The following is a 14,666-nucleotide window of genomic DNA, read 5'->3' on the forward strand; positions in this document are numbered from 1 at the left end:
AGATTTAAGGGCCTAGATCTGATAGATGGACTGCCTGATGAGCTATGGAATGAGGTTTGTGACATTGTACATGAGACAGGGATCAAGACCATCCCCATGGAAAAGAAATGCAAAAAAGCAAAATGGCTGTCTGAGGAGGCCTTACAAATAGCTGTGAAAAGAAGAGAAGCGAAAAGCAAAGGAGAAAAGGAAAGATATAAACATCTGAATGCAGAGTTCCAAAGAATAGCAAGAAGAGATAAGAAAGCTTTCTTCAGCGATCAATGCAAAGAAATAGAGGAGAACAACAGACTGGGAAAGACTAGAGATCTCTTCAAGAAAATCAGAGATACCAAAGGAACATTTCATGCAAAGATGGGCTCTGTAAAGGACAGAAATGGTATGGACCTAACAGAAGCAGAAGATATTAAGAAGAGATTAAGAAGATATTAAGAATACACAGAAGAACTGTACAAAAAAGATCTTCACGACCCAGATAATCATGATGGTGTGATCACTGACCTAGAGCCAGACATCCTGGAATGTGAAGTCAAGTGGGCCTTAGAAAGCATCACTACGAACAAAGCTAGTGGAGGTGATGGAATTCCAGTTGAGCTGTTCCAGGTCCTGAAAGATGATGCTGTGAAAGTGCTGCACTCAATATGCCAGCAAATTTGGAAAACTCAGCAGTGGCCACAGGACTGGAAAAGGTCAGTTTTCATTCCAATCCCAAAGAAAGGCAATGCCAAAGAATGCTCAAACTACTGCACAATTGCACTCATCTCACACGCTAGTAAGGTAATGCTTAAAATTCTCCAAGCCAGGCTTCAGCAATACGTGAACCGTGAACTTCCAGATGTTCAAGCTGGTTTTACAAAAGGCAGAGGAACCAGAGATCAAATTGCCAACATCCGCTGGATCATAGAAAAAGCAAGAGAGTTCCAGAAAAACATCTATTTCTGCTTTATTGACTATGCCAAAGCCTTTGACTGTGTGGATCACAATAAACTGTGGGAAATTCTGAAAGAGATGGGAATACCAGACCACCTGATCTGCCTCTTGAGAAATGTGTATGCAGGTCAGGAAGCAACAGTTAGAACTGGACATGGAACAACAGACTGGTTCCAAATAGGAAAGGGAGTACGTCAAGGCTGTATATTGTCACCCTGTTTATTTAACTTATATGCAGAGTACATCATGAGAAACGCTGGACTGGAAGAAACACAAGCTGGAATCAAGATTGCCGGGAGAAATATCAATAACCTCAGATATGCAGATGACACCACCCTTATGGCAGAAAGTGAAGAGGAACTAAAAAGCCTGTTGATGAAGGTGAAAGTGGAGAGTGAAAAAGTTGGCTTAAAGCTCAACATTCAGAAAACGAAGATCATGGCATCTGGTCCCATCACTTCATGGGAAATAGATGGGGAAACAGTGGAAACAGTGTCAGACTTTATTTTTCTAGGCTCCAAAATCACTGCAGATGGTGACTGCAGCCATGAAATGAAAAGACGCTTACTCCTTGGAAGGAAAGTTATGACCAACCTAGGTGGCATATTCAAAAGCAGAGACATTACTTTGCCAACAAAGATCCGTCTAGTCAAGGCTATGGTTTTTCCTGTGGTCATGTATGGATGTGAGAGTTGGACTGTGAAGAAGGCTGAGCGCCTAAGAATTGATGCTTTTGAACTGTGGTGTTGGAGAAGACTCTTGAGAGTCCCTTGGACTGCAAGGAGATCCAACCAGTCCATTCTGAAGGAGGTCAGCCCTGGGATTTCTTTGGAAGGAATGATGCTAAAGCTGAAACTCCAGTACTTTGGCTACCTCATGTGAAGAGTTGACTCATTGGAAAAGACTCTGATGCTGGGAGGGATTGGGGGCAGGAGGAGAAGGGGACGACAGAGGATGAGATGGCTGGATGGCATCACTGACTCGATGGACGTGAGTCTGGGTGAACTCTGGAAGTTGGTGATGGACAGGGAGGCCTGGCATGCTACGATTCATGGGGTCGAGAAGAGTTGGACACGACTGAGCGACTGATCTGATCTGATCTGATCTTCCCTTCTTCTCTTGATCATTTCCAGTTTCTCTCTATAGTCAGACTTTTAAAACACCAGCGAGGGACCCCTTTGCCCATTTCTGAAATAGTTTTTACTTATCTTTGCTATGAATGATTTCTAGCTTGGATTTCTTCCTAGTGTTTCAGGATGGATTTTTGCAAACAGTGTGAACCGGCTGTTGCCCACCTTTATGCCTGTGTTTTGGGTTCTGTCTTCCTCTCCAATTGAGCAAGTTTTCTGAGGTTACCAAAACTATATCCTTTTAACAGTTTGCACCCCTCTAAAATTTTTCGTTCGTTCACCATCCTTTCCTCCTGTGTTTTTATATTTTATACTGTTTCTCCTTATAGCTCTGACCATACCATTCCATCTTCTCCCCCATGTATTTCCCTATTCTTATCTATTCCCTTTTACCTCCCCTTCCCTTTCCCTCATTTTTTGAAAGTGAAAGCCGCTCAGTCATGTCCGACTGTTTGCAACCCCATGGACTATACAGTCCATGGAATTCTCCAGGCCAGAATACTGAAGTGGGTAGCCGTTCCCTTCTCCAGGGGATCTTCCCAACTCAAGGATTGAAGCCTCATAGGCAAGCGTTAAATGAATTCAGAATGTATTATTTTGTGTTCTTGCAAGATACATATTTTTTAAAAAATTAAAGTATATTTACCATGTGTTAGTTTCTGGTATACAGCAAAGTGATTCAGTTGTACGTATACATTTACTCATTTTCATATTCTTTTCCACCTCAGGTTATTACAAGCTCTTTGTTTATTTGTCTTAGTTGTGGCATGAAGGATCTTTTTAGTGGGGCATGGAAACATTTAGTTGCAGCATGTAGGATCTCGTTCCCTGGCCAGGAATGGAACCCAGGCCCCCTCATTGGAAGCTCGGAATCTCAATCACTGGACCATCAGGAAGGTCCCTACAAGATATTGAATATAGTCACCTGTGCTATCCCTTAGAACCTTGTTGTTTGTCTACTTTATATATAGCAGTTTGCATCTGCCATTCCCAAACTCCTAATTTTCCCTCCCCTACCTTCCTCTTTGGTAACTATAAGTTTGTTTTCTGTAAGACACGTCTTTTTAATGCACATTTGCTTTTTCCATTACAAACAATGTTTCATTGTGGACATTTTCAAAAAGGCACAAATAGAGAATATTATGAAATCTCCTGGGCCCCTTACTCAGCTTTGACAATTATCAACATTTGCTCATCTGATTTCATGCAGCCCCTTTGCTTTGTGTGTGTGTGTGTTGGGGGCAGGTGAGCTAGAGTTTTTTTAAAGGCAAATTCCAGTCATATAGTCACCTATAAGTTTTTCACTAACTGCCTCTAAAAAATCAGCTCTAATTTTTTACGCTAATATCATCTGATCCTTATATTTAAATTTCTACTGGATTGTCCCAAGTATCTGTTTTTTACATCTGGTTTCTCCTAATATGGATCTAAACAAAGTCCACCCTTGTTCATTTGGGTAAATTTTATTTGGGTAAATCTATGCAGCTGCTGCTACTGCTGCTGCTAAGTCGTGTCAGTCGTGTCCGACTCTGCGCAACCCCATAGATGGAAGCCCACCAGGCTCCTCTGTCTCTGGGATTCTCCAGGCAAGAACACTGGAGTGGGTTGCCATTTCCTTCTCCAATGCATGAAAGTGAAAAGTGAAAGTGAAGTCACTCAGTCATGTCTGACTCTTAGCGACCCCATGGACTGTAGCCTGCCAAGCTCCTCTGTACATGGGATTTTCCAGGCAAGAATACTGGAGCAGGTTACCACTTCCTTCTCCAAGGGGATCTTCCTAACCGAGGGATCAAACCCATGTCTCCTTCATTGGCAGGCAGACTGTTTACCACTGAGCCACCAGGGAAGCCCTGTATTATTGTGTGGTATCTAACTACTGAGCAATACTCCACAGTGTGCAGCTACCATATTTTATCTGTCTATCTCCCAGCATAGGACACTCACGTTGCCTCTAAATCCTTATTCTTGTTATAAATAAGCTTGCAGTTGACATCCTTATGTTAATTATGTGTACCCTAATAGATTGGTGTGAAAATTTGAGGGGAGTTAGGACTGGGATGGAATTTCTGGGTTGCTGAGTCATAGGGTATACATTAAACTGTTACCAACCAGGGTTCTTGGCTTTCTCCGATTAATAGAAATTGATCAGAGGTCAGACAAGAAATTCAGGCAAGACTTTACTGGGACCCCTGTTGCAGCAGGGGGAAGTGAGAACAAACAGGTCCCCTTGCTGGCTTGCTCCCCAGGGAGGCGCAAGCTTGTTCTTTATATGGGGTGAGGGTAGGGGTGTGTCCAGGGGTTGGGTTGGAGGGATGGCTTAGGTGTTTTGCCCCCTCCTTAGGTGGTGCAATGGCGCCCCACTCCAGTACTCTTGCCTGGAAAATCCCATGGATGGAGGAGCCTGGTGGGCTGCAGTCCATGGGGTCGTTGGGAGTTGGACATGAATGAGCGACTTCACTTTCACTTTTCACTTTCATGCATTGGAGAAGGAAATGGCAACCCACTCCAGTGTTCTTGCGTGGAGAATCCCAGGGATGGCAGAGCCTGGTGGGCTGCCTTCTATAGGGTCACACAGAGTCAGACACGACTGAAGCGACTTAGCAGTACGTGGTGTTGAGTGCAGGGAGCATGCGCAGTATCCTGCTTTTGCTTTTTGCTTCAGGCACCTCAAAAGTGGCAGTTGGGTTTTTTGGTCTCTTTGTATCTTTTTGGCCCAGAATTTGCCCAAATTGTGCCTGCATGCAGTTATTTTTAGTGTCATCTGAGGAGAATTGTGTCCAGGCACAAGCACTGTAGCACTGCAGCAAAAGGTCCGGGATCCCAGGACTGTCTCAGAACTAACTTGACTAAGTAGTGTCAGGTTGTCCTCTGGAAACCAGTCTACCTCCCACCCGAGGGATCCTGCATCTCAGTGTCTCTGCCAGTGTTGGACATGATCCAGTTTTCTAATTTTTGCCAGGTATAAAATGCTGTATCATTGTTGCTTTAATTTGCATTTCTCTCATTACTAATGATCCTAAACATCTCTTGTTTCTCTTGAGTTTGGGAGGTTTACTCTTCTGTAACTTTCCTGTTTATATCTTTTCCCCATGTTTCTTGTCAGGTTACAGTCTCTTTTTTGTTGCTGATTTGCAGGATTTTCTTGTCTATTCTAGATATTCTAGATATTACTCTAGATATTACTGGTTTTGAGGCAGGAGGTAGATGGATCTCTCCGTAGTAAAGTGATAGGGGATTCATTCCCTGTGGACTGAAACTCCAAGACAAGACTAGCAGGACAATTAAGGGAGAAGGCTGGGCCCTGCGCAGAACACATGTTTCTCATTTTCAAAGACAGGAGACCTCTATGACCACACACAAGCAGAAAGGCTCCTTGGAGGTCAAAGGGGAGTGATGTCAAGGGATGCTCTACCCACAGGCCTTTGCGGTAGAATCCATGGGAGAATCCTGAGATGCACAAAATATGGACTGTGAACCAGGCAAATCAGAATGACTGGCCAAAGGAAATCTGAAGGAAATGTCCCATAAAAGTAATTCAAACTGCCACAAGGATGCGACTCAGCAACATGGTCTCTGAGTCCACTTGTGTGTCCGTTGTCAGTCAGTTCAGGCGCTCAACTGTGTCCGATTCTTTGCGACTCCATGGACTGCAGCACACCAGGCTTCCCTGTCCGTCACCAACTTACTCAAGTTAGGGTTACTGAGTTATGGAGCTTACTCAAACTCATGTCCATTGAGTCGGTGATGCCATCCAACCATCTCACCCTCTGTTGTCCCCTCTCCTCCCACCTTCAATCTTTCCCAGCATCAGGGTCTTTTCCAATGAGTCAGTTCTTCACACCAGGTGGCCAAGGTATTGCAGCTTCAGCTTCAGCATCAGTCCTTCCAATGAATATTCAGAACTTATTTCCTTTAGGATGGACTGGTTGGATCTCCTTGCAGTCCAAGGGACTCTCAAGAGTCTTCTCCAACACCACAGTTCAAAAGCATCAATTCTTTGGCGCTCAGCTTTCTTTATAGTCCAACTCTCACATCCATACATGACTACTGGACAAACCATAGCTTTGACTAGACAGACCTTTGTTGGCAAAGTAATGTCTCTGCTTTTTAATATGCTGTCTAGGTTGGTCATAGCTTTTCTTCCAAGGAGCAAGCGTCTTTTAATTTTATGGCTGGAGTCATCATCTGCAGTGATTTTGGAGCCCAAGAAAATAAAGTCTATCACTTTCCATTGTTTCCTCATCTATTTGCCATGAAGTGATGGGACTGGATACCATGATCTTCGTTATTTGAATATTGAGTTTTAAGCCAACTTTTTCACTCTCCTCTTTCACTTTCATCAAGAGGCTCTTTAGTTCTTCGCTTTCTGCCATGTATTGTACCCTTTTCCTCCTAATAGAAACACGTTACCTTTTTCATTACTTTCTGTCTTTGTGGGAATTCTTTTCTGCAAAGCTGAAGGGCCAGGGCCCTTGTCACTGACCATTGGTCTAGCGGCTAGGATTTGGTGTTCTCACCGCTGCGATCCAGCCTCAGTCTCTGGCTGGGAACCCAAGCCCCACTCCAAGCTGCTGCAGGCTGAGGTCACCAGAGGTCAGTTTCAAGTATCTTCTCTCATCCTATCTAATTACTAATTTTGTCCATGGAGTCCTTCATTGAACAGAAATCCTTAATTTGTTTATGTGATTGACAATCAATTTTTGCCTTAAAGTGTGTGCTTTTGAAGTTTTGTACAGAATGGCCTTTTCTGTCCCCTTGGGTCATAAGTATATTCTCCTACATTTTCTTCTATTAACATTAATGTTTTTACCTTTCACATTCAGGTCTGTATGTAGTCCATTTAGAGCAGTGCTATCCAAATAGAAATATAATGTGAGAAACATATACAAAATTTTCTAGTAAACACATTTAAGAAACAAAAGGAAATAGTTGAAATTGACTTTAATATTTTTGAGATCCAATATAGCTAAAATATTGCAACGTATCATCAAATACAAATTATTGAGATGTTTTAAATTCTTTTTTCCTTTTCAGTCTTCAAAATCCAGAAAGCATTCTACACTTAGAGCACACCTCAGTGGGACTAGCCAGATTTCACACGCTCAGTGGCTGCACGTGACTCGTGCCTGCCACACTGGTCAGCACATATCTCGAGTTTGCCCTTGGAAGTGGGGTTAGGTAAGAATGCAAACATTTTCCTCTAAATAATTAATCCATTTTTGTCTGTCCCTATTTCCCCATTGATTCGTGAAGCCTGCATTATTGTATTTTTGTGCTCTAATCTGCTTCATATCCACCACTGCTCCATTCCATTCTCTCATCCTTCCTGGAACTTTCGTCCACTCGTTTTCGAAGGTGTCTCCCTTACAAGACTTAACTTCCTGACTTTATGCTTATCCTCTTCTACGTCCTGTCCTTAACGATTCGTGGACTCAGGCAGCTTCAGCTACTGTGTGTATGTAAATGCTCAAACCATATTTTTATTACATCTCCACTCACTGTGTCTGACTGCATTCTGCAGGACTACTTCATTTGGCTGCCCTGTTTACGAGTTAAAACGCTAATTTCTCCACTGTTTTCTCACCCTAATACACGTTTTTTCCCTTCTAAAATCTCCAATTATTGCTTTCTCTCCCAATGCCTAGGCTTGCCACCAAGGAGTGCATCCACCCAGCGTCCCCGAGCACCCCACAATGTGTGACTTTCTCTTCCTACAGTGGAGATCTCAGTTATACCTGGAGAACAAAAGAAGGTATCCGTGTAGTGCTGATGTCTCACGACAGAGTGTTCCAGTTATGTTATCACATGTCTGCTTTTAAGTACTGAGTCTGCTCTTCTTGAGAGAAAGTGGTAATTATTCTGTGAGCTGTCTAATCTACTACAGCTCATGTTTGGGAACTTTCTGGGCCTGCACACACCTGACCCTGTCTTTATCATGGCTGATGGGAGGGTCTGCTCAGCTAGGGCCCGTGGCCTACTATGCTAATGATGGGGCTTGCTTTCCTGGAAAGATCTCGGAGCCCCGAAAATGGTTGTTTGTGTATAGATGGGAAACAATGAAAGAGCAAAGCTTTTCCTATAGGAGGCCACCAAGGCAAATACTATTGCCCTAAAACCTTCAGTGGCCGAGCCAGAGACCACGGGGAAAGTCATCGACTTTAATACCTCACTGGATCTAGAATACACTTTCCTGTGTGTTTGTTTTGCACTTAGGACGTGCCTCATGGCTTCCCAGGGTGACACCATTCTATTGGTCAGTGGATTGAGAACCTGAACTCCCTTGACCCCTTATTGGGGTCCTCTCCATCGAGACAGAAGGCGGGGCCAGTAATCACTGCCTGTATCCACTTTCCACCGTCAGGCGGAGCCGTGGCTGATACTAGGTGTGACAGGGCTCTACTGCCTTCCATTTTTTTTTTAATATTTACTTATTTGGCTGTGCTAGGTCTTACTTGTGACACATGGGATATTCAATCTTTGTTGCAGCATATGGGATCTAGTTCCCTGACCAGGGACCAAACCCAGGCCCCATGCATCGGGAGCATGGCACCTTCGCTACTGACCCACTAGGGAAGTCCGCCGCCTTCCATTTTTGAAAACAGTTGGGAGGATCATGAGTGAAGAAAGTTGTGCACCACAGCAGCGGTCCTGCACTGCCTTCTAACATGGATACTGCTTGTTAACGTCATGGAGAACTTCTCTGGTCTAAAAAGAGGCTTGACACTGGTCAACCCAGCAAAGTGGCTGCCATTACCATGGGGAAATGAGACCATGGTAGGGAGGCTCACAGACTAATATGGTTCTTGGTGGGCTTGGATGCTGGTGGACACCTGACACACAGGAGATCCGGGCCAGAGGGAAGGACTTGGGCACGGCTAGAGAGGTCTGTGGTCAGGAAATCAAAGACACCCAGAGGCAGTAAGAGAAGCTGAGCTGTTTAATCACCTCCTTGGCCAGACTCAAGGCTGTGGTTGGCCCCAAACAACTCACACTTGGAAGCTGTCGAGAGTTGCCGGAGATGGAGGGGCTGCTTGAGTCAGAGGACGAGGGAGGATGGGAAGGGGCAGCTTTGGAGTTTCTGACCCGTCATCTGGCAATCTAGCCCCCAGGTCCTGCTTCCGCTCTGAGAGGTTCCTGGCTGGTCCCCAGGGGCGAGGACTGGATGGCATGCCCTAGCTGTGGTGGGAGAAGGACCCTGGGCAGGGGAGCCATTCCCCACATGGCCTCGTAGAGGGTGTGGCGCTGCCTGCGCCCGTGGTGGGGACAGAGGCGTAAGGCTGGGGAAAGAGGGGAGGGGGAGGAGTGGAATTGGGGGTTGCCTGCGCCCCACCACCAGTCTAGAATTAAATAGCAGAAAAGAAGGGTTGCCTTTGGGAACACTGACTTGTCCCCAGAGACAGTTCCTGGTGATGGGTTGACCTTGGCAACAGACCCTAGCAGCAGGCAGTTGTCCTGACAAGAGGGTGATCCTTGTCCACGGTCCCTGGCAGTTTCCTGGACAGAGGGAGGCAGTTGGCCTGGGAGTCTCACCCCCAACTACTTGTTCTTCTTGAAGAAGCTGAAGCGCTTTTCTCGCTCTCGTTCTCTGCCATCCTTGCTGCGAAGCACGACAGGTCCCTCAGCCCCGGCCGGTGACACCGGGGGCATGGTCATGGCCCGGGTCATGCCCCGCGTGGCACTGGGCACCGCTGGCTCTTCAGGCTCTCCGGAGGCGGAGGACGCGGTGGCAATGGCTGCATTCACCACCCTCAGCCACGAGCTCATCTCTGCCTGCAAGGGGCGCGGAAAGACACCTGGTCAACTTGGAGGCTGTGCTACTGGCGGCTGTGGCTCGCACTCAGTGGGGAAGGGTAAGAGAGGAGGCAGAGATGCCTGCCCCATCTCTCTGGAGAAAAAGACCCCTTTAAGGGAGGGAACATGTTTTGGTGCAGCCTTCACAAACATCCAGTTGGCACAATGTGGGTTGTCCGACATCAAAGAAGGAGACACTTCAGACAAGCAAAACGAGAGAGAGGTGAGGAAATAAAGAGTACATCTGAAGGGCTCCAAGGCAGCACGGAGGGAAGGGGACAGCTCACCTCATCCTTGGCCTGGAACAGATATTCCTTCCCATCTTGTAAGCTGTTGGGAAAGAGAGAAAACTCAGGGCAGAGCTGAGACTCTGACCGGCCAGCTCAGGGCTGGCAAGACGGCCTTATCCTCCAGAGACCAGACGGGAGAACAGCCTCAGATGCTCAGAGCCAACTCGTCTAGACCCTTTCTGCACCTTCTTCCGAGTCTCAGGACTGGGGGTGGGGCCAAAGCAGCTCCTTCCTGATTGGCTGCCGAGGACGAGGGCACGCTCACTTCTGCCCCCGGTGGCTGGCAGGCAGGGGCAGGCCCGCGGGGGCCTCGGAGACAGGGCAGTGCCCACATCCTGCTGACAACTCTCCCCTGCTGTATATTGCTCAGCTTGACAGGCTTGCGCTGTGGTGCTCCCGCTACCCTGCGTGTGAGCACAACCAGAGCCCCCGCCTCTCCCTCGTCGATGTTGCTATTCCCAAATGCCTGGCCCAGTGCCCTCGCGGCTGTATCACTGGGAGCCTCCCTCCTGTCCATTCCTACCCCAGCTTGAAGACATGCTTGCGCTTTCGATAATCAAAGGCCACGCTGCCCTGGGCCCTGGCCAGGCTGACAGGCACTTCTCCATGGTACGGCACTCCTGCACTGGCTGCCTTCGCATCCTTGTAAAAGCCAAGGCTCCCGCGCCGCAGGACACAGTACACATTCTGCCACGACCTGGGGGTGGGGGGTGGGGAACGTGGTGCAGGTGAGGAGGAAACGCAGGTGCCTGGCCGGCCTTTGAGGGGCCAGCCACCCTGGGCACAGCCTGGTGGTCCCAGGACTCCCAGGGCCACTGCTGTCATTGCTAAGTTGCTTCAGTCGTGTGTGACTCTTTGCAACCCTATGGACTGTAGCCCACCAGGCTCCTCTGTCCAAGGGGATTCTCCAGGCAAGAATACTGGAGTGGGTTGCCATGCCTTCCTCCAGGGGATCTTCCTGACCCAGGGATCGAACCCGCCTCTCTTACGTCTCCTGCACTGGCAGGCGGGTTCTTTACCACTAGCGCCACCTTAGCCCATCTTGTTTATAGTTTCCCGGCCCTCCTGCCCCCACCGAGGCCCCACACTGCTCCTGAGTCCTACCCCTTCCCCCAGTCTAGGAAGAGGTTCTGGGCAAGCCTGTCTAGAACCAGGAGCCGAAAGGGCCTCTGCGTGGTGTGGCCAGACCCAATACCTGTTGGCGGCCTTCTTGCCAAAGGCCTCCATCTCCTGTTTGCGGCACAGCAACCCCTCCATCTGTTCCTGGGCGGAGAGCTCCGGGCCTCGAGTGGGCAAGGTGGCGACCCGGGCGGACTCGGATGACCTGCTCTGGGGCATTATCGGAGGGGTCGGGCCCTGTGTCCGGGCCTGCTTCTCTCCCCGTGGCCCGTTGGCCTCGTCCCCAGCACCGGACCCCTGTGAAAACAGTGGTGCCTGTGTCACAAAAGGTGAGACGGGAGACATCTGGCTTGAAGCGTGTGAAGCTTGAAGTCCAGGAGCGGGTCTTCCCACCCCCATGTTTCCTGTGAGCCTCTGCCCTCTCCTGACCCCAGTGTCCCCACCGCCCGGCTCACACCCCTTTGCATCCCTTATCTCCTAGTTATCAACACCCACACCCCCAGGAGTAACTCACAGGCCCTTCTGGGAGGCCGCCCTGCTCAAGTCTCTGCTGTTCCATCAGGGGCTGCAAGGACAAGATGCTGTTAAGCAGATGCAAGAGGGGGAGGGGCTAAGATTCTGACAGGGTGCTCGGATGGGAGGACTCACCTGGGGGCCCTCTGCATCTGTGCAGACGCCGTTCACACTGGCCGGCAGGCGGGGGTGCACTCTGGAACGGCAGGGGCGACAGAGAACGCTAAGTGGTGGGGTGGCTCTGGCTCAGCCTCCTTTTCCTCCCCAAGGTGTCCCAGCTCTCACCCGTCCCGGGCAGTGGCAGGGGCCATGTGGCTGTCCACCAGGTGCCCTTCGGGAGGACTGGCCGGGGGTTCTGGAGGAGGGGGCAGCTTCCTCCGTTCCTCTTCCTCCCTCTTTCTTTTCCGCTCCTTCTCCTGTTCCTCCAGCTGCCAAGAAATTCTGAGGTCAGAACATAGAAGGTCCGGGGTGCTGGGGAAAGCTGAAGTGTCTCAGCTCTGGTCTGACGAAACAGGAAGGATGAGAAGAGAAAACCAGAAGAAGGTGGGGATGAGGAGCCATGGGGGAGATGCTGTCTCTTAGCGCCACCCAGGGAAAATGATGGCTCCCAGAGGTGAGGTGACCACAGGGTACCTTTGGCTCACATCTAGGAGAGCCTGGAGCAATGGGAAGAGAAATGTCCTCCTCATGCAGGAGAGTGTGCGGGGCCTGGGGCAGAGGGAGGGGGCTGGTGTTCCTGGGGTCCTGGTTGCCCTCACCGCCGTGAGCTTCTCCAGCGCGCTGAACCGCTCCTCCCAGGCCACCGCGGACTTCTGGAAGGCCTCGTGCCGCTTGATGAGGCTCTCGACTTCATCGACGGTGCAGCCCAGCTCAGCGCTTCGCACCAGCGGTTCCTGACTACACAGCCAAGCCTCCGCCACACCTGCGTCTCTCCCGAACACCAGCACCTCCAAAACTGCAGGGGGGGCGGGTTGCAGAGAGGTGGCAAGTCAGAGTGGGCAACGGCAGGGCACTATGGCCACTTTGGGAACAGGGACACCGAGAAGGACACCGCCCCAGAGCAGGAGCTCAGCGCAGAGCCAGGCAGCCCAGGGCAGAGGTCTTGGGTTCCACACCCAGGATTCCTGGTCTCACCTACTCTGGAAACTACAGGGTACAAGGCCCCCGGTGCGCCCCCCGGGCCCGGAGCCCCTGGTGGTTTTTCTACAGCGGCTCACCAAGCTGCAGCCAGTCCATCTTCTCCTGCCACTTGTCAGCTGTCTCTTGGCGCCGTGCCTGAAGCTGAGACAGCTTCTCTGAGATCTGGGGAGGCAGAGATGCGAATTAGCACTCAGCAGGGCCTTTCTGGGGGGTCTTACTAATGATATCTTTTTTTTTAAACTATTTATTTTGTATTGGGGTATAGCTGATGAACGGTGTTGTGACAGCTTCAGGTGAACAACGACGGGACTCAGCCATATATAAACGGGTATCCATTCTCCCCCAACCCCGCTCCCATCCAGGCCACCACACAACGTCGACCAGAATTCCACATGCCGTATAGTAAGTCCTCACTGGTAGTTTTTTTATTTCAAGAGGCAGACAGAAAAATCAAATGGGGAAATCCCTGAACAACCCTGAGGGGACGGTGAAAGGTTTCAGCACAGAAAGAATGAGAAGAAGCAGGAAGACTCTGAGGAGAACTCAGCATTCAGGCCTCCCCGGTGAGGGTGACCGGCTCTGCCCTGGCCTCACCCACCTCCTCTGCCGCGTAGTGGCTCCTGGCCAGCAGCCCCTGCCCCATATCGACACAGGAGGAGAAGCGGTCGGCCCTGGCCTCAATCTCGGCCTTGATGCCTTGGTGGTTCTTGATGACCAGGTCTGCGGAAGACACGTCCCTGGGGGCACAGAAACCGAATCACCCGCTGCCCACCACCCTCTCCCAGCCACGAACCTGTAGCCCTTGGAGGCCACCAGGCACTGTGGGTCTCACCGGGGCCGCTCCTGGGCGTCCATCTGCAGGTTCACCCCGTCCATCCACAGCATCAGCTCCCGGACGGCCTTGAAGAAGCGGAACTTGTCCGTGGTGTCCAGCAGCAGCTGGCGGCGGGCAGCAGAGCTCCCCTGAAGCTGCGCCCAGGCCTCGGCCACGGCCTGCATGTGGCGGCCGATCTCCTCGGCCTTGTCGCCGGCGTAGGCCTTCTGGAGCCGGTGGCCGTCGTCCTGCACCTGCTGGACCTGCAGGGGCCCAGGGCAAAGTTAAGGGAGCCAGGAGATCCGAGGGGCTGCAGCCTCCCTCGGTCCTGGCCCCTGCTCTTCACCTCCTGCCCAGTTCACCAGCCGGGGAAGCAGCGGGAGAAGTGGGATGAGGGTGAGGGGGCCACTGGGAAAGATGGGGGCTGGCACTCAGAGTCAGCCCTGTCACACGCTGCCCTGTGGAGCCCTACTGGGGGGCCTGGGCTTAGCCTGGGGGTCAATGCTTTAAAAGGGCCACTAGCTGGCTGAGCTTTCAGAAGCCTGTCCAGCACGTGGAGGACCTCAGAGATTGCTAGAAGGAGATTTTCAGCCTGAAGAAGGGACTAGGGTGGGGGGGCCCTCCTGGGTTTAAATGGCTGGAAGAAGGAACTATGCTTATTTTTCGTAGGGCTAATGTCTGAGTGGGAGCAACAGATGGATTTTAGTACAAAGGGAAGAATCTTCTAGCTCCTGGAACCACTTGAAAATGTCATGGGGCCGGACTTCCCTGGTGGTTAAGAATCCACCTGGGTTCCACCCCTGGTCTGGGAAGGCCCCACATGCCGTGCTCTGCAACGAAGAGCAGCCCCCATTTGCCACAACTAGAGAAAGCCCGCACGCAGCAACCAAGACCCAGTGCAGCCCAAAATAAAAATAAACTTAAGAAAATGTCACGGGC

The 14,666-nt window shown here is 50.2% G+C and overlaps 1 protein-coding gene and 1 long non-coding RNA gene across 5 annotated transcripts in view; one reads left to right on the top strand and one right to left on the bottom strand.

Moving 5' to 3' along the window:
- Positions 1-8,982: 8,982 nt before the first annotated feature.
- The window catches only part of SPTBN2 (spectrin beta, non-erythrocytic 2), a 41,497-nt gene continuing 35,813 nt past the window's right edge, over positions 8,983-14,666 (bottom strand). For all 4 annotated transcript variants that reach the window (XM_059883101.1, XM_059883102.1, XM_059883100.1 and 1 more), the window contains 11 exons: positions 13,746-13,990; positions 13,512-13,650; positions 12,991-13,075; positions 12,532-12,728; positions 12,059-12,201; positions 11,909-11,969; positions 11,775-11,825; positions 11,337-11,557; positions 10,665-10,838; positions 10,139-10,181; positions 8,983-9,830 (listed from right to left, as the gene is read on the bottom strand). In XM_059883101.1, coding sequence (XP_059739084.1) covers positions 9,597-9,830; positions 10,139-10,181; positions 10,665-10,838; positions 11,337-11,557; positions 11,775-11,825; positions 11,909-11,969; positions 12,059-12,201; positions 12,532-12,728; positions 12,991-13,075; positions 13,512-13,650; positions 13,746-13,990 — 1,593 coding nt within the window. In that variant the 3' untranslated portion in view covers positions 8,983-9,596. The remainder of the gene's footprint in view (positions 9,831-10,138; positions 10,182-10,664; positions 10,839-11,336; positions 11,558-11,774; positions 11,826-11,908; positions 11,970-12,058; positions 12,202-12,531; positions 12,729-12,990; positions 13,076-13,511; positions 13,651-13,745; positions 13,991-14,666) is intronic.
- Positions 11,521-14,661, top strand: LOC112444842 (uncharacterized). Its single transcript, XR_003033210.2, has 3 exons — positions 11,521-11,589; positions 11,742-14,123; positions 14,397-14,661. It is a non-coding gene; the product is annotated as an uncharacterized lncRNA (long non-coding RNA).

This window comes from Bos taurus, chromosome 29 (assembly GCF_002263795.3).
Source record: "Bos taurus isolate L1 Dominette 01449 registration number 42190680 breed Hereford chromosome 29, ARS-UCD2.0, whole genome shotgun sequence".
NCBI classification, from domain to species: Eukaryota; Metazoa; Chordata; class Mammalia; order Artiodactyla; family Bovidae; genus Bos; species Bos taurus.